Here is a 26,950-nt window from a genome sequence, read left to right as displayed (position 1 = left end):
ACACATCACAACAGCCACACAGTTCTAAAATAACTTTTAAAACACTTCTACTAATGTAACCGCAAATAAGAAATGTGTTTCTTCAATGTTTATAATACATTATAATGCATCATTCTAGCTGCATTTTCTTTCTAATGAATGGAGAAATGTTAAGGGAAGAACAATACACTGCTGTTCACTTCAGAAACACTTTTATTATCTTAATAGTTTAAAAAGAAACAATGAAATATTTACAAATCTAACCTCTACAGTTGAACTATTCAAACAAAGTCAACAATAAAGACAAGCAGAAGAACAGTTACATATATTGTATCCATTCATATATTGCAAGTATGAAAAGTTACATCTTCTTCAAGTACTTCAAACTCAGTTTCTTCATTTCACCTGAAATAAGAAGCAAACATTTGTTCACTTAAATGACTTACAATAATTGTGACATCTATTTAGATGCAATTATTATTTGTATTAGCTGACACTTCAACGAAATGACTTGTGTAATTAACTATACTTATATATAATATAACTATTAGGCCTATATAATAATACAGTTATAATGTAAGTTATATATAATATATTTAGCTTATTCCCTCTCACTAGTATGCCTCTTGCAGAGAATTGCAACACACAAAATAGGCCTATGTGTACATTCTTATCTTGCTAGAATCTGTTCATGTTGCTACTGAAAGTTCTACCACGTATACATGGATTGTTTGTTTGAATGTGGATCCATACAGACTATGGATCCATACAGAATGTGGATCCATACAGACTATGGATCCATACAGAATGTGGATCCATACAGACTATGGATCCATACAGAATGTGGATCCATACAGACTATGGAACTTTCAAAACCAAAATGTCTTCCTTTCACATTACTCTTCCCACACTACGGTCATGGCTAGAAGGGATACAGCTTTTGTCAAGTTAACTTTATTTTTGCATTTTAGCTAACCCTAACCTCTTTCCTAACCTTAACCTAATTATCCTAACCTGCTACGTTAATTCTCCTAACCTGTTGCGGCAGGTAGCCTAGTGGTTAGAGCATTGGGTCAGTAACCGAAAGGTTGCTGGTTCGAGTCCCTGAGCTGACAAGGTACAAATCTGTTGTTCTGCCCCTGAGCAAGGCAGTTAACCCACATCTCCCTCAGCTCTGAAGATGTGTTGGTTATGGCAGCCCCCTGCACCTCTCTGATTCAGAGGGGTTGGGTTAAATGTGCAAAACAACTGACTAGGTTACCCTTACCTGCTACAAAAAGTCAAATCTGACAAAAGCTTATCCCATTTAGTAAGAACCCCAGATTCCCAACAAGGTATTACCTTGATGGCAGTTGCTCCAACGCCATACAGCAGAGTTATGAGGAAGAGTATAATGAAGGTGAAGGCTGTTTTCCCCATGCTGTCCCTGTCGGTTTCCATGGTGTTGCTGCATGGACATTCAGTCGACACGAGACACTCTGCATGTGGATATAAGAACAGTGTCAGTAGGCAGTCAAAACGGTTACTCATCACTCTGGTGCCCAGTCTGAAACCCAATCACAAACCCCAACTTCTGGACACTCCTTGATGGCTCCTAAGAAATCTGAAAGTATTTGTTATAGATCTTAGTTCCGCCATAGCTCCAGCCATATTGTTAACAAGGGGGAGTTTTCACCGTATTGCATGTATGTTCATTGCAGATCTAAAGGGGCTATCAATAAGTGTCAAATGGTTGGAATGGGTATACTTTTAACTGTTTTATGGGAAACCATGCATAGTACAGCTGTCTCCGGTATCAGTCATAGATAATACTGTCTCCGGTATCAGTCATAGATAAAACTGTCTCCGGTATCAATCATAGATAATACTGTCTCCGGTATCAGTCATAGATAATACTGTCTCCGGTATCAATCATAGATAATACTGTCTCCGGTATCAATCATAGATAATACTGTCTCCGGTATCAGTCATAGATAATACTGTCTCCGGTATTAGTCATAGATAATACTCTCTCCGGTATCAATCATATATAATACTGTCTCCGGTATTAGTCATAGATAATACTGTCTCCGGTATCAGTCATAGATAATACTGTCTCCGGTATCAGTCATAGATAATACTGTCTCCGGTATCAGTCATAGATAATACTGTCTCCGGTATCAGTCATACATTTACATTTACATTTTAGCCATTTAGCAGACGCTCTTATCCAGAGCGACTTACAGTAGTGAATGCATACATTTCATAAAAAAAAATTCTCCGTACTCCGTCATAGATAATACTGTCTCCGGTATCAGTCATAGATCATACTGTGATATTTGGTAGGACATGAGAAAAAAATTTAAAGCATGCTTTGTCTATTGGACTTGAGCATTTTTTTCTGCCTCACCCCCTATGACCTTTCATCAATTACTGAGTTATTACTTAACGAATGCAACACATTGAAAATCTAAAACATGAGGATATCAAACCAGCAGTGAAGGTGACCCTGACTTGCTTTGGCCAAACGGCACACTTGCCGATCAATGGGGACTTCCAACTTCTACTTGGCTTGGCTTGCTTCTTGTGAACGAACCCTAGTCATATCTCATCCATTTCCAAACCCATGGTGGTAGACTTTGAATCAATAGAACAGACATATAGCATTTCTATAGGTGAAACCCAGTAGAGAGAACAGAAGCACACAAAGCCAAACAACAAGAAGACAGGAACACCTGATTAAGTTCAATGCACTACATCTGATTACACCAAAGACATGAGGAGAATATCTGAAACAGCAGATAACTGGGTGGCTAATGCTAGAGCTACACTTCGATAGTTCATTCCTGTCATCAGGGGAACATTTTATCAATGTGAGTGTATATCACTTCTCTATTGTGTACAAGACTATAGCTCAGTGTGCAAAATAAGCTTTATACTAATACATCATTCAGTGTCCACCATTATTGTATTACAGATATATTGCATGATAATTGTGACCTGATTGCAAATGTAAAGCATCTATACTTTGTTTGACTTGTATTGTCACTTTATCATTAGTCCTAGTAGTGTGAGAGTTGACATTTTCCCCAAACAGAGATACTGAAGCTTTGCACAGAAGTGGGGAGACGGGACAGACATGAGTAGGAACTGCATGACATACAGTACATAAACAGGATTAATGATTTAAAGTTTTTATTTGGATTTTGATTCTGCACTTAAAAGACACACAACATGTTATGTCACTGACACAAACAGCAGAGGTAACACACAGCAACACACATCAACAAAACATAACACAACCTCTACTGGGCCTTGCAGCACTGAGGCACATTCAAGCTGAGGTTAACTAGGTTGGGTTGGTTTGAGGTTCTGTCAATGGTTCTCATAAGAATTTTTGTGGACTTGATCATGCTTTCGTGGTAAACTACACAGCTATACACCACTTCTTTGTTCTTCCACAAGTCATTGCTAAATGTGAGCTGACTGTAGACAGAGTAGGTCCTTCCTGATTGAATCTGGCTAGTGGTGTTGAATTGGTACAATGCTGAACTGCTCGTTCTCTCCACCGGCTCATCGTCAATAAGCCAAGCCACTAAAACTTCCTTGGGGTAGAAGTCTTTGACGTAGCAAGTCAGGGTCACCGTATTATCACTAGTTTGTTCTGCTGGAGCCAGCAGAAAGACAGATGGACGCTGTGGATCTCCTCCTGGAAGCACGAGAGAACAATCAGGGCTTCTCTCCATGCAAGTACTTGGCAAACAATTTACATTTTGCTAAATGCTGCCTATATTAACCCAACCAAACAATGTCTTCCCTCACAGGAGTTTCGTCTTGAGAGACCAAAGGGATCCATCATATACAAGCATTTTGTCATTTTGCAGTCAGTCATCATCTGATTTAATCAGATCAAATTGCTATCAGCTCCATTGGGTTCCTTGCAACTCTGACAATTAAAGTCATTTTTCACTAGTCTACACAATCTCCTATCATAATTTTTAATTCCCAGAATATGGCCAATTGGATATCTGTTTGATAGGTTTTGAAACATCGTAAATATGAAATCCCAATGAAGTAAAAAGAAAAGTGAGAGGGAAACCAAAGCAGTTTGTCTTACCGGTCTCCCTCTTGTAGGGTTTCTTTACCAAGGTCCCCAGGTTTTCCAAGTGATCTACAGCGCAGTAAAATACTGTCCCATTGCTCCAGTCCTCATAAGTGATGTCAAGTATGGCAATTCTGTCAGTGGCACCCTTCCGGCTGGTTAAGGTCTTTCCATTGTCATTTTCCCATTTGACACTCATGAAGCCAGGAACTAGTTCCTCGACATCGCACACAAGCTCAGCTTTTTTGCTCATAAGCATATCCTCAAGAGACGGCGGGGTGATCTTAATGACTACTGAATGTGCATGGACTGGACCTGCTGAGAAAGGATGTAAGGAATGTTCACCAAGCTGTTTGTGACAACAGCAACTAAAATGTAAACAGTTTGTATGTTTTGGATCAATGTAGGCTATTATGTTTTCCCTCCTGCTGGCTGGTCACAATCAATCCTTTTTCATGCATGAGCTATTTTGATGGAATTTAAGATAAACCTTTAAGTGCTCATTAGAAAAATTTGCTAACTTTTCAATCTGGCCTGGAGCTCTTCACAAAATCCCTGCTTCTTGAAGCTCTTTTAATAAGATACCAAGAGAAGATAATCTGACGTATTTTACTCACCATCTGATGAAGTGTAGCCCACAGTTCTCCTCACATTTCCAGCTTTGTTCTCAAACACGCAAGTGAATGATACTTCTTCACTCTTCCACTCACTCTCATTGACCCTGAGATAGCTGGTTGTGCTGTACAGAGTTTTCTCACTCTTCTTCTCACTCTCACAAGAACTCTTGAAATCAGATACAACTTCTTTTTCTATTCCTTTTTCCATCCTCATCCATTTGATTGTGTGTGTACGGGGTGAAAAGTCATTGGCAAAGCAGGCGAAGGAAGCCGTCTTATTTTCTGCCATCTCCTCTTTAGAGGGGGTCATTACGTAAAGAGACGGGTGCTGCAGATATTCCACTAAAAAACAAACATACACACATATATATATATATATATATATATATATGCAGAAGCAGAGAGAAAACAACATACATTTGCAGAAGCTGGCATAGGCTACAAATGCGCAGTAAACATGAATAGAACAGCTAAACAGCTTATGGGAAATTTCATGGTAACAGAGTGATAGTGAGACTCCGATTTTTCACTTCTAAAATGTTTCACTTCTAAACAAAAATCTGAGATTGTAAAGTTAAACAAACCATGCAACTCTATCCACAAGGAGTCATTTTTACAATTTCCACAGAAAATTTTACAAAAACACATTTACTTGAAGAACAGTGTAACATAATGACGGTTTGTGCTGTTTGTGTTGTCATTCTGTTACCAAACTTTGAATCGGTACTATTCAAGTAAATATCCTTTCATTTTTAAAAAGTGTATCAAAGTATATAAAGTCTTAGACTGTGGACATAGAATAATTATGCTGGCAGACGAAAGCAAAAAGCTCAACACTATTTGTAGCATGCCTTCTTGGGGAGATGGCTTAAATAGTCAGCAACTAAAGGGGCAAGCTACAGCCACTCCATCCAACCCTCATCCTAGTGCCATAGCACATTCACCACAACTAGACTGACACCTATTCATGTTTATACAATTGGCCTAAATGGTTAATTCTACAGTGGGTGACAGTGACACAAATGTTGATTGTTACAGTGAACAGCAATTAGCAATGACTACGTTTTAATGCATTTATTGTTTAATTAGCCCTAAGGTGTCAGGGAATTTAGGTGTTATACTTACTGCATGAGCGTTGATAGCAATTGTAATATGTAGGCATCAAAATGATTGTAGCCTAGGCTGTATGGTCCATAATTGCAGCAGTGGAATTTTCCAGCAAAAATATGTGCAAATTGTATGTCTTATTCAGATTTCATAAGCTTATTGTCTTCAATATTTAGATTTCTAAAAATGTATCTTTCAACAAAACTAAACATAAAGTAACCTGCAAATTATGATTCTCACAGAGGCTATGTTTTTTACAAAATTAGTAGATTAATAGGCTACATTGATATAAATACATTAAACTCAACAATATATTATTATTATTATTATTAGTGACATATGTTATTAAATGGATAAACAAATACATCTTACCTTGTTTCTTCACTGGTACAGTCTTTGAACCAGCTGAATGTTCCACGGCGCATTCAAAGATTTTACTGTCCCAGTCTGCTCTCTTTACACGGAGTTGACTGACTCCCGTGTAGCTTCCACCGGTTTGGACCGCAGGGTACTGAACGAAATCAGTCAGGGACTTCCCGCCTTGTTCATTCCATTTGAAGGTGAGGGAGGCAGGCGTGAAGCCAGTGGCAATGCAACCCAGAGTCATCATATCTCCGGTCCCGGAGCCACATTGCGCAAGAGGGAACAAAGTCGGAGCAGTTGATGAGGCTGTAAGATAAATAATGTGTTACAAATACTCCATAAAGCCCAACAGTTTTATAGAATACACCATGAAAAAATAAATACATAAATCAACCAACACTGACCAAATAAAACAGTTCTAACAGTTCTAAGGACCTATTCTATTTTACATCGTCAGGTTATTTAACATTCATTTAGTAGGCTAGGTTTAATACATGATGATTTATTACCAGACTTAGGGTAGGATATTGCTCACTCCAAATACATGCACATAGGTTACACCGAGTTGAATGTGTTATCAAAAACGTAAAATACAATATCCACTGATAAAAGACAGGTAGTTAGGACTGTAGGCTATATACTTTGATTGATTAAACATAAATATTTTCATTGATTATATATTTGTCCTTATATTTAAGCGATCATTTTCCACTATGAACTATGCCTTGCATCAACCAAAATGAGATTCTTACCTAATGAAACGGTTACTATTGTACCCTGACCCCAGTAGTCAAAAGCAGCGTAGCACTGTGTTCAATTACCTTAACAAGTGGTATAAAAAACATTCTCCCCAGGTTCTATACCCTCTTATTCCCATTCTTAACCAAAGAGCGCAAAAGGAACGCAAGTATTTTGTACCCTTTCTGATATTTACGTTTACTGTAATGTTAGGTTATGATGTTTAACTTTAAGTTTGTTTGGCACACTTTACTTCAAATAGGCTTCATTATAGACATGTATCTTAATTCCATTGCAGATTAAAAGTAACAAACCTTTAATTTAATAACCTAAAACAGAAAAATATAAACGGTTTTAAAATGTATTTGTAAGATTACGACATTTTCATTTGAAAGTCTCACCTGATGAAACTGTAACCATTGTCCCTTTCCCCCAGTAGTCAAAACCGTAGTCACAATGCAAATAACCAATACAGGCTATGCACAAAAACCTGTGCCAATGTATTTCGATATTTAATATTGTCCATATCATACTTTTTAAAGGTTTGTTTTAAAATCACATCAATGAATTTCTGTTGTTTTTGTCCAGATTATGAATATGCCTTTGTTATAGAGTAGGCCTACCGTTACTGTTTTTGATCCTCAATTCAATTTAGCAAATTGACAAAATGAAGCCTAGAATCGAGTTGTAAAAAAACGACATGTATTTGACTTTTTGAATGATCACTGACACATTTGATGAAATTATAATACTTTTTCTTACCTGATGAAACGGTAACCATTGTGCCTTTCCCCCAGTAGTCAAAAGCATTGTCACAGTGCAATCTTTCAATACGTGCAACGCACAAAAACTACCACAAGTGAAGACCAAAAATAAATATTTCAAGCCTTTAGGAGAGAGGGACTTTTAACTCAAAGTCCAACCTCAATAATAATGCAAAAATAAACAGAATATGTTTTTGTTTTACCTGTGGACACAGTCACCATGGTCCCTTTCCCCCAGTAGTCAAAGTAGCTGTCACAGTGAATGGTCTGACCAATACTTCGTACAAAATCAGTCAAATGACCTTAATAGTCACTAGTTATGTGTCAATAATGAAATAACTTTTTTAGGTCTGAATGTTAAGGCTACTTACCAGAAGTTATCGTGACTTGGGTCCCTTTCCCCCAGTAGTCGAAATAGTAATCACAGTGATAATTGTTTATCTGCCCCTAAACTAAAAACCCAATTCATTTCAAACGTATTGCTTCATTAACTTTATTTTGTGGCATCTTGATGGTTGGCTCCTTCCCTGGGGAGATGCACTTCCCATCAAAACGGAAGTGTTGCATGAAGTTAACTTTGGCCGAAAGTGTGAGCACATTTTTCTTCCTGTCCTTTTTGAGAGTGAGCCCCTGCTTTCTCTATCTGTTGTGAATGTTGATATATGGGAAGCATCTTCCTGATAGTTATTATTCCTGATAGGGATATTTCATTCCAGATACTGTGGGTGTGATATCTTGGTGACACACAGGATTGACAATCATAGGTCAAAATCTCTGCTCCTTGTTTCCATACAGTTCCTGGTAGTTGGTCGTGAGTGGTGGCCATCAGTCCTGAATTTGATATGTATAATCTAGGTCAACGCTTAACACAGACATTTGGCCAAAAACATTCATGGCTGACCATCACTTAATTGGTCTTCTCTATAGAAACAATTAGAAGACCACAATCATTCCAGTGCCCAAGAAAACCAAGCTGACATGCCTAAATGACTCACCCCGTTGCACTCACCCCTGTCATCCTAAAGTCCTTTGAAAGGCTGGCACACATCAAGGCCAGCATGCCAGACACACTAGACCCACTCCAATTTGCTTAACACTCCAACAGATCCACTCAAGATGCCATCTCCATTGCAATCCATACAGCTCTATCACACCTGGACAAGGGGAACACGTATTTGAGAATGCTGTTCATTAACTATAGTTCAGCATTCAATACCATTGTTCCCTCCAAGCTCGGGCCCTGGGTCTAGACTCCATCCTTTGCAACTGGATAGAGGCAGACCACAGGCTACAACAACTGAGGATTGGCAACAACTCCTCCACTACACTGACTCTCAAAAATACCTCCACTACACTGACTCTTAACACGGGGCCAGGCACGACACCAACTCCATCACCAAGTTTTCAGATGACGCCACGGTTGTTGGCCTAATCAACAACAGTGATGAGACAAGGGAAGAGGTAAGAGACCTAGCAGTACGGTGCCAGGACAACAACCTATCCTTCAATATCAGCAAAAAGAAAGGTGATTGTCAACTTCAGGAAGCAGGGAGAAGGATATGCCCAATCCACATCGATGGGACTGCTGTGGAGAGAGTCAGTGACTTCAAGTTCTTCTGCGTCCAAATCACAGAGAACCTGACATGGACACACAACACCATCACTCTGGTCAAGGCGGAGCAACAGCACCTCTACTTCCAAAGGCTGATGCAGAAATGTGGCATGTCCCCCCGGATACTCTCCAACTTCTACTGCTGCACCATTGAGAGCGTCTTGACCGGCTGCATCACAACCTGGTATGGAAACTGCTCCACTCTCAACCACAAGGACCTTCAACAGGTGGTGAAGACGTCCCTGTCCATCACTGGTGCTGTGCTCCCACCCGTAAAGTACATTAACTTCAAGCTTGTATATAGCCTGTTATTGTTATTTTATTGTGATATAATATTGTGTTAATATTTTCTTTTGATCTATTTGTTAATTTTCATACTTTTTAACTGCATTGCTGGGAAAGGGCTCGTAAGTAAGCATTTCACGGTAAAGTCTACACTTGTATTCAGCACGTGTGACAAATATAATTTTATTTTATTTGATATGCACAAACACACAAACCATGACTACTGCTTTTGGACTTATATAATTATTGCAGAAACTTACCTCATAATTCAACACTTTTTTCTCCATTCTCCCCCTCCCCAGCACATGTAAATATCCTACTGTAAATTGTTTGTGCCTTTCTTGAATTTATATTTCTGCTAAATGTGTTATATTTATATTCCATTGAGCTTTTATTTTTTACATATTTACTCCTATTCTTATTACTGTCGCATTGTTGATAGGTGAACCTGCAAGTAAGCATTTCATTATACTGTGTACTATTTGAATCCTGTGCATATGACAAATAAACTAGGGTCTATTTTTCTGAATTTCCACCTGACTGACGTGCCCAAAGTAAACTGCCTGTTACTCAGGCCCTGAAGCCAGGATATGCATATAATTGGTAGCATTGGATAGAAAACACTTTGAAGTTTGTAGAAATGTTAAACTAATGTATGAGACTATAACACAATTGATATGGTAGGAGAACATCCAAAGAAAAAACAACCAGAATTTTTGTTTTTAGTACCCATGCTCTTATCATTTACATTACATTTTAGTCATTTCGCAGACGCTCTTATCCAGAGCGACTTACAGTAGTGAATGCATACATTTCATACATTTTTTTCCGTACTGGTTCTCCGTGGAAAGCTATAGGTCCTATGCAATTCCAGCTCCCAGATTGCAATTCCTATGGCTTCCACTAGATGTCAACAGTCTTTGATCAAGGTTTCAGGCTTGTTTCTTCCAAAATGAGGAAGAATTTAGAGTTTTGGTACAAAGAGTCACAGTGGAAAATCAGCCCGTGGGCGCGCACTTGCTAATTTTACTTTTCTATTGAACATACTCCTTTCCGTATTAAATAGTATAGTTTATTTACATTTTAGGGTACCTGAGGATTAAATAGAAACGTAGTTTGATTTGTTTGAACAAAGTTTAGCAATAGATTTTTTTATTCCTTTGTCTGCATGTTGAACGGGTGGATTACTGAAATCGATGGCTCCAATTTAACAGACTTTTTGGGATATAAAGAAGGATTTTATCTAACAAAACGACCATTCATGTTTTAGCTGGGACCCTTGGGATTGCAAACAGAGGAAGATTTTCAAAAAGTAAGTGACCATTTAATCGCTATTTTTGATTTTATGAAGCCTGTGCTGGTTGAAAAATATGTTGATGTGGGGCGCCGTCCTCAAACAATCACATGGTATGCTTTCGCTGTAAAGCCTATTGTAAATCGGACAATGCAGTTAGATTAACAAGAATTTAAGCTTTTAACTGATATAAGATACGTTCATAAATGTTTAATGTTACGATTATTTATTTGAATTGCGCGCCCTCCAATTTCACCGGATGTTGTCGACGAGTGTCCGCGGGACACCTAGCCTTAGGAAGTAATTAAATCAGGGTTTGGCAACTCTGGTCCTGGAGAGTGCAGTGTGTCCAGACTTTTGTTCCAGCAAAGCTACATTTGATTATTTAGCCTTTATTTAATTAGGCAAGTCAGTTAAGAACAAATTCTTTTTTACAAATACGGCCTTTCCCGGCCAAACCCTAACCCAGACGACGCTGGGCCAATTGTGCTCTGCCCTATGGCACTCCAAATTACGTCCGGTTGTGATACAGCCTGGAATCAAACCAGGGTCTGTAAGTGACGCTTCAAGCACTGAGATGCAGTGCCTTAGACTGCTGCGCCACTCGGGAGCCCGAATTGTGGTGTGTTAGTGCAGGGCTGGTACAAAATGCAGTATTTAGCTGACAGCATAGAATGACCTTGCATATAATTGTGCAGTGACATTCACCCCTCTGAGGTAATATAAGTCCAATAGCAGGTAGGCCTACTGTTATCTCTGTATGATATCAGATCAAGCTTTCAGAATTAGCCGTTATTCTCACTGAAGTAGTAATTCACCCCTGCGCTTAAAGGCTGCAGAAGCTACCATTTATCCCAGGGAAGCATTGTAGTACTCCAGTCCAGTACTAATACTAGTCCAGTCCCGATTTTTATGCTCGTGACTAGATTCAAGACTCGACCAGTGATGACTCAGACTTGGACTCGGACTTGATCAATAATAATTATGATAATTTATTACATTTGAAAAGCACTTTTCATCATACAATAATAATCTCAAAGTGCATAAAATAAAATAGAAAAATTGTAAAAAAATACATAGTAATATGTAACCATATAATGAAAGCAACAATTAAAGTCGAGGAGGAAGGGTAGGCTAGCTGATAGACATGAGTCTTAAGGCCTGCTTTAAAAGCTCCAACAGTCTGAACAACCATGAGATCATCTAGAAGGGAGTTCCATAGGTATGGTGTGAGGGAGGAAAAAGCACGGTCACCCATTGTGAGGAGCCTGGTCCTGGGGGCATAAAGAAGTTTGGCGTGGCTTGAACATAGGGTGCATGGAGGTTCATAGGGGGAGAGTAGGTCTGACAGGTAGGCGGGTCCCCGATGCCATTTAGGGGTTTGTAGATGAGGTAGAGAATTTTATAATCAATTCTTTGAGGAACAGGTAACCAATGCAGATAATGGCGCCGGAGGGGATTGCTCACGTTTTACGGGCTCCCAACCAATTGTGCTATTGTGTGTTTTTTCACATTATTTGTAAATGATTTTGTACGTAATGTTTCTGCCACCATCTCTTATAACCAAAAATAACTTCTGGATATCAAAATAGCGATTACTCACCTTGTACTGGACGAATATTTTTTCTTTAACGAGTCTGACGCAAAGGATTTACTTCAGACACCAGACAAGAACCAAATACCCATAATTTGCATGAAGAAGAGACAGAGATATAGGTTGTGGTGCCTTATAAGAATCTGACGGCAAGCCAACGTGAAATCATTGGATAATAAACTGGATGAGTTTCGATCAAGACTATCCTACTAACTGGACATTAAAAACTGTAATATCTTATGATTCACTGTGTCATGGCTGAACAACGACATGGATAACATACAGCTGGAGGGGTTTTCCATGCATCGGCAAGATAGAACAGCTGTCTCTGCTAAGACAATGCGTGGCAGTCTGTGTCTATTTGTCAATAACAGCTGGTGCACGAAATCTACTATTACGGAAGTCTCAAGGTTTTGCTCACCTGAGGTAGAGTATCTCATGATAAGCTGTAGACCACACTATTTACCAAGAGCATTCATCTATATTTTTTTTGTAGCTGTCTATTTACCACCACAAACCAATGATCGCACTCAATGAGCTGTGTAAGGCCATAAGCAAACAAAAAAAATGCTCATCCAGAGACGGCACTCCTAGTGGCCGGGGACTTTAATGCTGGCAAACTTCAATCCGTTTTACCTCATTTCTGCCAGCATGTTAACATGCCCAACCAGAGGGAAAAAAACTGCAGACCACCTTTACTCCACACACAGAGATGCATACAAAGCTCTCTGGAGGGCAAGGGAGCCCTCCATTTGGCAATCTGACCATAACTATATCCTCCTGATTCCTGCTTACAAGCAAAAACTAAGCAGGAAGCACCAGTGACTCACTCAATACAGAAGTGGTCAGATGACGCAGATGCTAAGCTACAGGACTGTTTTGCTAGCACAGACTGGAATATGTTCTGGGTTTCTGGGGCGGCAGGGTAGCCTACTGGTTAGAGCATTAGACTAGTAACCAAAAAGTTGCAAGATTGAATCCCCGTGCTGACAAGGTAAAATCTGTTGTTCTGCCCCTGAACAAGGCAGTTAACCCACTGTTCCTCAGCTGTCATTGAAAATAAGAATTTGTTCTTAACTGACTTGCCTAGTTAAATAAAGGTAAAAAAAAATATTCTGATGGCATTGAGGAGTACACCACATCAGTCACTGGCTTCATCAATAAGTACTTTGATGACATTGTCCCCACAGTGACTGTACGTACATACCCCAACCAGAAGCCATGGATTACAGGCTACATCTGCACTGGGCTAAAGGGTAGAGCTGCCGCTTTCATGGAGCGGCACTCTAACCCAGATGCTTATAAGAAATCCTGCTGCGGCAATACAGGACTGAGATTGAATCCAACTACACCAGCTCGTTGGACGTGGCAGGGCTTGCAAACTATTACAGACTGCAAAGGGAATCAGAGCCGTGAGTTGCCCAGTGACACGAGCCCACCAGACCAGCTAAATGACATCTATGCACGCTTCGAGGCAAGCAACACTGAAGCATGCATAAGAGCACCAGCTACGCTCTCCGTAGCCAATGTGAGTAAGACCTTTAAACAGGTCAACATTCACAAGGCCGCAGGGCTAGACGGACATATACATTACCAGGACATATACTCCGAGCATGCGCTGGCCAACTGGCAAGTGTCATCACTGACATTTTCACCTGTCTCTGACCGAGTCTGAAATACCAACATGTGCCTAGGAACATCAAGGTAACCTGCCTAAATGACTACCGACCCGGAGCACTCACGTCTGTAGCCATGAAGTGCTTTGAAAGGCTGGTCATGGCTTACTTCAACATCATTTTCCCAGAAACACTAGACCCACTCAATTTGCATACCACCCCAACAGATCCACAGATGACGCAATCTCTACTGCACTCAACACTGCCCTTTCCCACCTGGACAAAAGTAACACCTACGTGAGAATGCTATTGATTGAGTACAGCTGAGCGTTCAACACCATAGTGCCCTCAAAGCTCATCACTAAGCTAAGGACTCTGGGACTAAGCACCTCTCTCTGCAACTGGATCCTAGACTTCCTGACAGGCCACCCCCAGGTGGTGAGGGTAGCTGTAATGGATTTTCTTAGAGAAGTGGAGGAGTCAGGCGCAGGACACAGGGATGAAGGTAAACAAAACGTGTTTACTAAAATTTATCAATCCATCTTCTCATAAAAATACATAGTTAGGAGAAACACATCCAACTACACAAAACAGACAAACAATCACCGACAAGACAAACAGGAAATGCAGAGGTTTAAATAATGAACATAATTAGGGAAACTCAAAACAGGTGTACACAATAAAGACAAAACCAAACAAACAGTGAAACATCGATCGGTGGCAACTAGTAAGCCGGTGACGTCGACCGCCGAACGCCGCCCGAACAAGGAGAGGGGTCGACTTCGGCGGGAGTCGTGACAGTAGCTAACAATCTGCCATGCTGATCCTCAACATGGGGGGCCCTCAGGGGTGCATGCTCAGTCCTCTCCTGTACTACCTGTTCACCCATTACTGCATAGCCAAGCACCACTCCAACACCATCATTAAAATTGACGACAATACAACGTTAGGCCTGATCACCGACAACGATAAGACAGCCTATAGGGAGGAGGTCAGAGACCTAGCAGTGTGGTGCCAGGATAACAACCTCTCCCTCAATGTGATCAAGACAAAGGAGATGATCGTGGAACACAGGAAAAGGAAGGCCGAGCACGCCCCCATTCTCATCAACGGGCCTTAGTGGAGCAGGTTGAAAGCTTCAAGTTCCTTGGTGTCCACATCACCAACTAACTATCATGGTACAAATACACCAAGATAGTCATGGAGAGGGCATGACAACGCCTATTCCCCCTCAGGAAAATATTTTGCATGGGTCCTCAGATCCTCAAAAAGTTTTACAGCTGCACCATCGACAGCATCCTGACTGGTTGCATCACCGCCTGGTATGGCAACTGCTTGGCCTCCGACTGGACTGCAAGGCACTACAAAGAGTAGTGCGTACCGCCCAGCACATCACCGGGGCCAAGCTTCCTGCCATCCAGGACCTTTATACCAGGCGGTGTCAGAGGAAGGCCCAAAAAATTGTCAAAGACTCCAGCCACCCTAGTCATAGACTGTTCTCTCTGCTACCGCACGGCAAGCGGTACTGGAGCGCCAAGTCTAGGTCCAAAAGGCTTCTTGAAAATAAGGGAGAGCCGCACACCCTAGGAGCTCAGATGCAAAAATGTAATGTCCAACGTTCCGACAGCCAAGCTGTCTTCATCAGGGTATGATCACAAACACTGTGAGATGACTCGTTTATATAGTGTCAAAAGACACACAGGTGGCTGTAATCATGGCCAAGTGTGGTCTAATATCATTGGTTAACTCTATATAAAAATGGCATACAAAGAACATACAAAAAAACAAATGGATAGCATACGATCATAGATTCATTTTAGACTACACAAGCTTACAAACAATTACAATGGCAAAGTCACAATAATCACAAGAATGGCTTCAGATCAAAGTCTACGTTGAGACCGAAGGGAGCAAGGGTCTTTAAGTTAAAGATCCAGGCAGCCTCTCGTTTTAACAAAAAATTGTCGAGGTCACCCCCTCTCCTAGGGAGGGTGACATGTTCGATGCCAATATAACGCAGAGACGAAATCGAGTGGTTTGCTTCCAAAAAGTGGGCCGCAACTGGGTAAGTCAAGTTTTTGCACCTAATGGTGCTACGATGCTCTGAGATATGTACTTTTAATTCACGCTTTGTTTTACCCACATAATTTTTACCACAAGGACAAGTTATAAGATAAATAACTGCCTTAGTGGTGCACGTGATAACACCTTTGATTGGGATTGATTTCCCTGTTTGAGGATGTTTGAAGGATCTACATTTATAAGTGCCATTGCATTGAGCCAAAAGGCTTCATAACAGCTTCTACCCCCAAGCCATAAGACTCCTGAACAGCTAATCAAATTGCTTCCCAGACTATTTGCATTGACCCCCCCCCCCATTTTTACGCTGCTGCTGCTCTCTGTTTATTATCTATGCATAGTCATTTTACCTCTATGTACGTGTCACCTCTATTACCTCAACTAATCTGTGCCCCCACACATTGACTCTGTACCGGTACCCCCTGTAAATTGCCTCGTTACTGTTATTTTATTGTTGCTCTTTAATTATTTCTTATTTTCTTATTTTTTTACTTTTCTTTTTTGTACTTTTCTTTTTTTATATTGTTTTTATAACTTCTTAACACATATTTTTCTTAAAACTGCATTGTTGGTTATGCGCTTGTAAGTAAGCATTTTACTGTAAAGTCTACGCATGTTGTTTGTGACCACTATGTGACAAATACAATTTTATTTTATTTTGAGATCAGCAAGGATGGGAGTGATGTGGGCTGATTTTTTAGTTTGTGTCACTATCCTTGCGGCACTGTTTTGGATGAGCTGTAGTTTATGAATTGAATTTGCTGCAGCCCCCCCAGTAAATGCATGTATTAGCTTTTCTGCATCAGATGTGGTGAGAGAGGGTCTTAGTCGGGAGATGTTCTTCAGGTGAAAGAATTACGTTTTACAGAAGTGACTTATGTGGGAATTGAAGGAGAGAGCAGGGTAGAATTTCACACCCAAATTTGTGATGACTGATGTGAGTGGGATGATGTGGCCATCTATGGCAGGGCGGATGCTGCAGGAGTTGGTGGTCTGCTGGGGTATGCTTATCAGCATTGCTTCTGTCTTGCTGCTGTTGAGTTGGAGGAAGTTGTTCTGCATCCAAGATTTGACCTCTTCCAGACAGTTGGACAATATTGACAAAGCAGATGATGTGTCAGGATTTGTTTTCATGTTCACCTGTGTGACATCTGCGTAGCAGTGGAAATGGACACTGTGTTGTCTGAAGATCTGGCCAAGTGGGAGCACATAGAGCAGGAAGAGGATAGGTCCCAACACCTACCCTTCTGGGACACCGCAGGTTATGGTGGAGTCCTCTGATCTTGCCTCACAAAGTGTGACGTACTGCTTGCGGTTAGTGAGGTAGGAGGTGAACCAATGGTACCTTGTTGTCTGAAAGTCTCTCTCCTTTGCTTAATTCAACATAGTTACAATAGCTACTGAATTACTGTAGCAAGCTATCCCGACTAATGTGCAATACTCTAAGATAGTTAGCGTTCTGCTTTATGTAATGTAGGTTCTAGGATTGTTAGAATGCAGCTTTTAGCACTACCAAAGGACTCATGACTCAAGCTTGGACTCGAGGACTCTGACGCGATCACTAGTGACTTGACTTGGACTCAAGGTTTAGTAACTAGACTACATCGCTGCAGGGAAGAGAGCTGTTTTGCTTATATACCTAGAACTTCTAAATATCGGTCAAACATGAAATTCATGGAAAATATTGTGTTTTGTGTTGACTAATTATGTGGGCTGAGGGAGGGGAAGACATGTTGCCACTGTGACAGATGTTTAGACAACATTGTGGTGCCATGTAACTTTTCTAGTTCGAGAGCTGTATGGCATGTAGTAAAAGGGTATCCAAGTCCTCAGGCTGCAGTTTGCCGGTTGTCATCCTTGCCTTCAGGGACTGCGTTCATTGGTGGGCCATGAATTTACATTCTCTACCTACTGTTTAAGTCGGAAGTTTACATTCACCTTAGCCAACTACATTTAAACTCAGTTTTTCACAATTCTTGACATTTAATCCTCATAAAAATTCCCTGTCTTAGGTCAGTTAGGATCACCACTTTATTTTAAGAATGTGAAATGTCAGAATAATAGCAGAGAGAATAATTTCTTTCAACTTTTATTTCTTTCATCACATTCCCAGTGGGTCAGAAGTTTACATACGCTCAATTCGTATTTGGTAGCATTGCCTTTAAATTGTTTAACTTGGGTCAAATGTTTTGGGTAGCCTTCCACAAGCTTCCCACAATAAGTTGGGTGAATTTTGGCCCATTCCTCCTGACAGAGCTGATGTAACTGAGTCAGGTTTGTAGGCCTTCTTGCCCTCATGTACTTTTTCAGTTCTGCCCACACGTTTTCAGTGTGGATACGCTCTACCACAAGACCAAAATGTTCCCACTATGTCTGTTTAGTTTAATCATCATTAATTTGTATATTTATCTACAGTATGTTTCTGTCCATCCATACATCAACTCATATCAACATCAGTTTTATGACGAGCGATATGACACTGTAAACGATAATGGCAAATTTAGGTACCAGTGTTCAACACAATTAAAGACCTAGACCTTTCATTGCTACCTCTTATCATCAAGATGGGCCCGTGTGGCTCAGTTGGTAGAGCAAGGTGTTTGCAACGCCAGGGTTGTGGGTTCGATTCCCACGGGGGACCAGTATGGGGGAAAAAATGTATAAAATGTATGCATTTACTATTGCAAGTTGCTCTGGAAAAGAGTGTCTGCTAAATGACTAAAATGTAAATGTAAGATAACTTAGCAAATTTTAGGGAAACATTTTCAGACTACATATGTATAGCTCAGCTGCGAAAAGTGCCAACCCTTCGTTATTTTGATAGTATCTTTGTAGGTGTCTTGTCACATGATATAACTAAAGAAAACAAAACATTTCACATTAGGTCTGTGTAATGCAAAGTTGGATATCGGTATTAGATATAAGGTATCAGTGAACTAAATCTGCACTAAATCTATTTGGATTGGGGCAGGTATTGTCATATAAGCAGTCACTTGGCATAGAGTCTGCTGAGGTTTCAGTAAGTATGTGTGGTCATGACCAGCATGTAGGCTGAGGTTTTTGTATTGGTGTGTATCACTGTGGCTGCCCCCATACACAATGATACACACCATTACAAAAACCTGCGTCAAATGCTCCCACAGTAAGGGTAATGTATTTATGTGAAAAATCTTTTCATTTGCAGCAAAATTTGACGTTTGTAGAAATGCCTAAATGTGACAAATAATTCAGCTTAAAAAATGTCAATGTGACTTTTTAAGTCCAGACAATTGAACGTTTGTTCCAATGATGAAAAAAATGATGAAAAAAGAAAAAACAGGAGACCTGCTAGTTTAAGATTATGAACATAAAATTTAAAAAAGAGGATATGAAAAAGGATGTCATGGTTTCAGTGCTTATCAAAGCTTAAGCGCAAATAGAGTTTCTAAAACATAAAAAACTTTGACAAAAAACTATGATATTCAACATAGCCCATAGTCATTATATCCAGAATTCATATAAGGTGTATTCAGAACATTCCAGTATGATCCGTCACTTAATACAGAGTAACCACTTGTGCTGAGGTTTTTGTACTGGTGTATATCATTGTGGCCCCCAGTGTACACAGTGATACATGCCAGTACAAAAACTCATGCCACATAATCACACCCTCAATAAAACCATTTGCTATTTTATCTCCAACATTGACACCATAGTTTTCCCCTAATAAACTTACATTAACAATCAACTTAGGCATAAACTGGTTGTCACGCCCTGACCCGAGAGAGCCTTTTTTATATCTCTATTTAGGTGTGGTCAGGGTGTGATTTGGGTGGGCATTCTATGTCCTTTTTTCTATGCTTTGTATTTCTTTGTTTTTGGCCTGGCTCTTAATCAGGGACAGCTGTACATCGTTGTCGCTGATTGGGAGTCATACTTAGGCAACCTGTTTTCCTTTGGGGTTTGTGGGTAGTTCATTTCTGTTTAGTTATACCTGACAGAACTGTTTGGCTGTCATTTTCTTGTTTTGTTCAAAGTGTCTCAATTAAATATGAGCACTCAACACGCTGTGCCTTGGTCTACTTCTTCAGACAGCCGTTACACTGGTTTCCCACTTCATACCAACGTTATGTCCAATTTTCATAGATAAATGTTTCTCCTTAATTAACAGATGATAAATATGTTGGTAAAACGGAAGAATTAAAAAAACAACCTATAAAATATCAAGCATGGTGAACCAAAGGTATGAGAAACAGACTATGCCCTTCACCTAGTTTCTCCCCTAATACACACTCTAAACCCAGCATCAGTGTTAGAGAGGGGGTAGGGTTTTGTCATGGGCTGTATCACTGTGGCCGTTATTCTGCACTGTTATACATCCCTGTACAAAACCCCCTTTCCTGTCTAGACGGGGGAGTTGACAATGTAGTGAGGGCAGCTGTGTGAAACATTAGACATTGATGCATTTTATCTCAATATCAAAAGGAAGCATCTGTTGTGTTCTGTACAACATTGTTTCCAAACAATTGATTATGAACAGTATGGTGTCAACATCTTTATGGATCATTCATGTAGCCTATCAACTAACCTCAGATGGAGCACTTGACATTGCTTTATATTCCTAACCTACTACTAGCTAGCTATGTAGCTGCTAGCTACAGAACAAACAAGCAACCAATGGCATTTACGTGCTGATCAATATACACTGCTCCAAAAAATTAAGGGAACACTAAAATAACACATCCTAGATCTGAATGAATGAAATAATCTTATTAAATACTTTTTTCTTTACATAGTTGAATGTGCTGACAACAAAATCACGCAAAAATAATCAATGGAAATCCAATTTATCAACCCATGGAGGTCTGGATTTGGAGTCACACTCAAAATTAAAGTGGAAAACCACACTACAGGCTGATCCAACTTTGATGTAATGTCCTTAAAACAAGTCAAAATGAGGCTCAGTAGTGTGTGTGTGGCCTCCACGTGCCTGTATGACCTCCCTACAATGCCTGGGCATGCTCCTGATGAGGTGGCGGATGGTCTCCTGAGGGATCTCCTCCCAGACCTGGACTAAAGCATCTGCCAACTCCTGGACAGTCTGTGGTGCAACGTGGCGTTGGTGGATGGAGCGAGACATGATGTCCCAGATGTGCTCAATTGGATTCAGGTCTGGGGAACGGGCGGGCCAGTCCATAGCATCAATGCCTTCCTCTTGCAGGAACTGCTGACACACTCCAGCCACATGAGGTCTAGCATTGTCTTGCATTAGGAGGAACCCAGGGCCAACCGCACCAGCATATGGTCTCACAAGGGGTCTGAGGATCTCATCTCGGTACCTAATGGCAGTCAGGTTACCTCTGGCGAGCACATGGAGGGCTGTGCGGCCCCCCAAAGAAATGCCACCCCACACCATGACTGACCCACCGCCAAACCGGTCATGCTGGAGGATGTTGCAGGCAGCAGAACGTTCTCCACGGCGTCTCCAGACTCTGTCACGTCTGTCACATGATCTTAGTGTGAACCTGCTTTCATCTGTGAAGAGCACAGGGCGCCAATGGCGAATTTGCCAATCTTGGTGTTCTCTGGCAAATGCCAAATGTTCTGCACGGTGTTGGGCTGTAAGCACAACCCCCACCTGTGGACGTCGGGCCCTCATACCACCCTCATGGAGTCTGTTTCTGACCATTTGAGCAGACACATGCACATTTGTGGCCTGCTGGAGGTCATTTTGCAGGGCTCTGGCAGTGCTCCTCCTGCTCCTCCTTGCACAAAGGCAGAGGTAGCGGTCCTGCTGCTGGGTTGTTGCCCTCCTACGGCCTCCTCCACGTCTCCTGATGTACTGGCCTGTCTCCTGGTAGCGCCTCCATGCTCTGGACACTACGCTGACAAACACAGCAAACCTTCTTGCCACAGCTCGCATTGATGTGCCATCCTGGATGAGCTGCACTACCTGAGCCACTTGTGTGGGTTGTAGACTCCGTCTCATGCGACCACTAGAGTGAAAGCACCGCCAGCATTCAAAAGTGACCAAAACATCAGCCAGGAAGCATAGGAACTGAGAAGTGGTCTGTGGTCACCACCTGCAGAACCACTCCTTTATTGGGGGTGTCTTGCTAATTGCCTATAATTTCCACCTGTTGTCTATTCCATTTGCACAACAGCATGTGAAATGTATTGTCAATCAGTGTTGCTTCCTAAGTGGACAGTTTGATTTCACAGAAGTGTGATTGACTTGGAGTTATATTGTGTTGTTTAAGTGTTCCCTTTATTTTTTTGAGCAGTATATAATCAATCATGAAGCAAAAGTATATGCAGATCATGTTGTGTGCACTGAAGAGTTTGCAAGCTAGTTAGCTTTAATTGGTTGAACGTTAGCTACTTAACCACAGTAGCATGTCAACTTGCTAGCTGTCTTTTGGATTGCTGTGATTTAACGTTAACTAGCTAGCTAAACTTATTGTTTAATCAAAGCCTTCCTTGAATATCTATATTTTGCCACCTATGTAACTGTTAGCTAGCTAACTGGCTATGCAAAACAACATGTTAGCTGTGGTATCTAACTATCTAGCTACTTGTAACATAGCCAAACTAGTTGATGATTAAAAAAAGTGATGTAAGTTTGAACACTGTACCTTGTTGTCAGTTGAGGAATTTATAAATAACTATTGTTTAACTTCATTGGGATAGGGGGCAGTATTTTCATGTCCAGATGAAAAGCGTGCCCAAAGTAAACTGTGTTTTCAATTGGTTTCTATGGGAAACTATATTTATGAGGAACCTGGTTGCAGTTCCTATGGCTTCCACTAGATATCAACAGTCTTTAGAAATTGATTGATGTTTTTCTTTTGAGAAATGAAGAAGTAGGGCTGTTCATTGTGAGTGTCAAGCCAAGTCGACTCTTCTGTGTAGCGCGGGTGACCAGGAGCTTGCTCCACGTTGTTTTTATCCGCTATTGAACACAGTATATTCCGTCTTAAATTTTTATTGATTATTTACATTTTAGGATATCTAAGGTTGGATTAGGAACGTTGTTTGAAATGTTTGGACCAAGTTTACAGGTAACTTATTAGATACTTTGTAGTCATGTTGGGCGAGTTGGAACCGGTGTATTTCTGAATCAAATGCGCCATATAATGGACATTTTGGGGATATAAAGAAGGAATTTATCAAACAAAAGGACCATTTGTGATGTTTCTGGGACCTTTTGGAGTGCCAACAGAAGAAGATCTTCAAAGGTAAGGCATTTTTTATATCGCTATTTCTGACTTTTGTGTCGCACCTGCCTGGTTGAAATATGTTTTTCATGTGGTGGTATGCGGGGCGCTGTCCTCAGATAATCGCATGGTTTGCTTTCGACGTAAAGCCTTTTTGAAATCTCACATGGCGGCTGGATTAACAACAAGTTAAGCTTTATTTTGATGTATTGCACTTGTGATTTTATGAAAGTTAAATATTCATAGTAATTTCATTTGAATTTGGTGCTCTGCAATTTCACTGGATGTTGTCAAGGTGTCCCACTGACCCGAATGAAGTTAAACATCCTGTCCATTGTCAACTTGTTTTCTGCAACAGTCTGGAATGCGAGTTCACTCAATGTAGCCCGGCGTTTGATTGTTTGGTCTGGACTCTGACGTGGCATTCTAGAAAGTCCCACAAAATTAACTGGTTAGGTGGCAAGGAATTAATGTATTTTCATTCAAAAGTAGTCGACAATGCTACATTTATGTCTCAAATTAGCTGAACACATCCTATATTCTAAACACTCACACACGTTTCTCTTATTGACCTTGCTTGCATTGGATGCATTGACATGGTGCCCCTTTGAGGAATTAGGATCTGCAAGTTTATAGCATCTTCCCATTCAGTTTATGGATGGGACAGCATAAGATGGAGACTCTGGGGTTTTGTCAACCGATTTTATTATAGATGCAAGTGCATGTTGGTCTGATCCTGATAGCTCCACCTTTACTTAAGTGAATGTATTATCCCATGCATAAAATGGATGTCTTGTGAGGAGTTTGTCTTTTTCTAATACCAGTCACTCTAAATATATGGACTAAATAAGATTTATTGTGCACAATTACAATTAGGCCTACATGGAGATAAATTAGTTGCTGGGGGATCACCCTGGTCTTGAGATGCTGCTGCATTTCTTGATGGAGTTTCAGCAAACAGATACTGTTTCTTTACCCTCTAGTCAGACAAATGGGTTTGGCTCACTCATATTTCCAACTGCTGTTGATAAGATACTATCACACTTTCAGCCCTGATCGGGCAGGGGCTTGCAAAGGAAGACTATTTCAGAAGTTGTGAAGAATTTGCCTTTCTTCTTGAACTTGCTCTTAAAGTGATGCAAAACTAGAAGAACAATTTCTTAATTACTTCATTCCCGGGTATTATCCGTCCTACTGTTGTTGTACAACTGGTTGTCCCTTCCAGGTATCTCCGGGAAGAGCCAGATCCTATTTGCTTTGGTCTTCACTACTCGTTACCTGGACCTCCTCAACTCCATCTCCCTCTACAACACCACAATGAAAGTAAGAGGATGGCAAGGCCTTAATACTGAGCCTTCGTTTCCTTCTCTCCATACCTCCAAACCACTGATAGTAGTGATTAACTGTTATGAGTTGGGCCAGGCGGAATCTGTGGAATCCCTTACAGAGTTGACTGCATAAGCAATTGACAACGCCATCACCAAATCTCTCTGGGGCTTCAGAAAAGTTCTCTCTCTGTAGATTTCATCTGGCCCTAGTCCTTATGAGAGACGGTCTAGACTGTGCTACTATTTTCTTCACAGCCCCATTAACATGGGATATGCTCATTTTCTCCCTCTCCTCTTCCCTGAAGGTGATCTACATTGGTTTTACCTGATCTACATGAAGTTCAAGGGCACCTACGATAGGAACAACGACAGCTTCCGAATGGAGTTCCTGGTGGTTCCTGTAGGGGGCCTCGCCTGCCTGGTCAACCATGACTTCTCTGTCCTAGCGGTTAGAGACATTTACATTACATATGAAGGAGAAACCCCTAGTTGATGGCTACTTAACCTATTCCGTATGTTCAGTTGTGAGAGAGCTGGCGGATGAAATTAATGGCTAATATACAGTGTTGCGTGTTTGTCTTTCTATCAGATCCTGTGGACATTCCCCATCTACATTTACATTTACATTTACATTTACGTCATTTAGCAGACGCTCTTATCCAGAGCGACTTACAAATTGGTGGATTCACCTTATGATATCCAGTGGAACAACCACTTACAATAGTACATCTACATCTTTTTTGGGGGGTGGGGGTTAGAAGGATTACTTTATCCTATCCCAGGTATTCCTTAAAGAGGTGGGGTTTCAGGTGTCTATGGAAGGTGGTGATTGACTCCGCTGTCCTGGCGTCGTGAGGGAGCTTGTTCCACCATTGGGGTGCCAGAGCAGCGAACAGTTTTGACTGGGCTGAGCGGGAACTGTGCTTCCGCAGAGGTAGGGGGGCCAGCAGGCCAGAGGTGGATGAACGCAGTGCCCTTGTTTGGGTGTAGGGCCTGATCAGAGCCTGAAGGTACGGAGGTGCCGTTCCCATCACAGCTCCGTAGGCAAGCACCATGGTCTTGTAGCGGATGCGAGCTTCAACTGGAAGCCAGTGGAGAGAGCGGAGGAGCGGGGTGACGTGAGAGAACTTGGGAAGGTTGAACACCAGACGGGCTGCGGCGTTCTGGATGAGTTGTAGGGGTTTAATGGCACAGGCAGGGAGCCCCGCCAACAGGGAGTTGCAGTAATCCAGACGGGAGATGACAAGTGCCTGGATTAGGACCTGCACCGCTTCCTGTGTAAGGCAGGGTCGTACTCTGCGAATGTTGTATAGCATGAACCTACAGGATCGGGTCACCGCCTTGATGTTAGCGGAGAACGACAGGGTGTCCAGGGTCACGCCGAGGCTCTTAGCACTCTGGGATGAGGACACAATGGAGTTGTCCACCGTGATGGCGAGATCATGGAAAGGGCAGTCCTTCCCCGGGAGGAAGAGCAGCTCCGTCTTGCCGAGGCTCAGCTTGAGGTGGTGATCCGTCATCCACACTGATATGTCTGCCAGACATGCAGAGATGCAATTCGCCACCTGGTTATCAGAAGGGAGAGGAGGGTTGAGGAGGCAGAATCAGGAGATTGGTTGGAGAAGGATTGAGCAGAGGGAAGAGATGATAGGATGGAAGAGGAGAGAGTAGCAGGAGAGAGAGAGCGAAGGTTGCGACGGCGCAATACCATCTGAGTAGGGGCAGAGTGAGTAGTGTTGGAGGAGAGCGAGAGGGAAAAGGATACAAGGTAGTGATCGGAGACTTGGAGGGGAGTTGCAGTGAGATTAGTAGAAGAACAGCATCTAGTGAAGATGAGGTCAAGCGTATTGCCTGCCTTGTGAGTAGGGGGGGACGGTGAGAGGGTGAGGTCAAAAGAGGAGAGGAGTGGAAAGAAGGAGGCAGAGAGAAATGAGTCAAAGGTAGACATAGGGAGGTTAAAGTCACCCAGAACTGTGAGGGGTGAGCCATCCTCAGGGAAGGAACTTATCAAGGCGTCAAGCTCATTGATGAACTCTCCAAGGGAACCTGGAGGGCAATAAATGGTAGGATGTTAAGCTTGAATGGGCTAGTGATTGTGACAGCATGGAATTCAAAGGAAGAGATAGACAGATGGGTCAGGGGAGAAAGAGAGAATGTCCACTTGGGAGAGATGAGGATTCACTCATCAACCCCAGTGGTGTGCCAGGCGTGTGGACTCTCTAGCTACATAATGGCATCAATTCTCTCAAAAACAAGAATTTGGTTGTTATTTGAATGGCAGGTGGCAGTTAAGATAA

The 26,950-nt window shown here is 41.5% G+C and overlaps 1 protein-coding gene across 6 annotated transcripts in view; it reads right to left on the bottom strand.

The window, feature by feature from the left end:
- The window catches only part of LOC115204635 (uncharacterized), a 193,604-nt gene that overhangs the window by 15,751 nt on the left and 150,903 nt on the right, over positions 1-26,950 (bottom strand). For 2 of the 6 annotated variants that reach the window (XM_029770316.1, XM_029770362.1), the window contains exons 4-5: positions 7,853-7,899; positions 6,157-6,453 (exon numbers count right to left, since the gene is read on the bottom strand). In XM_029770316.1, the coding sequence (XP_029626176.1) occupies positions 6,157-6,453; positions 7,853-7,899 (344 nt within the window). Of the gene's footprint in view, positions 1-6,156; positions 6,454-6,899; positions 7,227-7,286; positions 7,604-7,647; positions 7,777-7,852; positions 7,900-8,020; positions 8,205-26,950 lie in introns of those variants that run through there. The other 4 variants (XM_029770343.1, XM_029770335.1, XM_029770326.1 and 1 more) reach the window with 4 other exon arrangements.

This window comes from Salmo trutta, chromosome 1 (assembly GCF_901001165.1).
Source record: "Salmo trutta chromosome 1, fSalTru1.1, whole genome shotgun sequence".
Lineage (NCBI taxonomy): Eukaryota > Metazoa > Chordata > Actinopteri > Salmoniformes > Salmonidae > Salmo > Salmo trutta.
The sequence above is the reverse complement of the archived record's forward strand: the minus strand, read 5'-3'. Positions and strand labels throughout refer to the sequence as shown.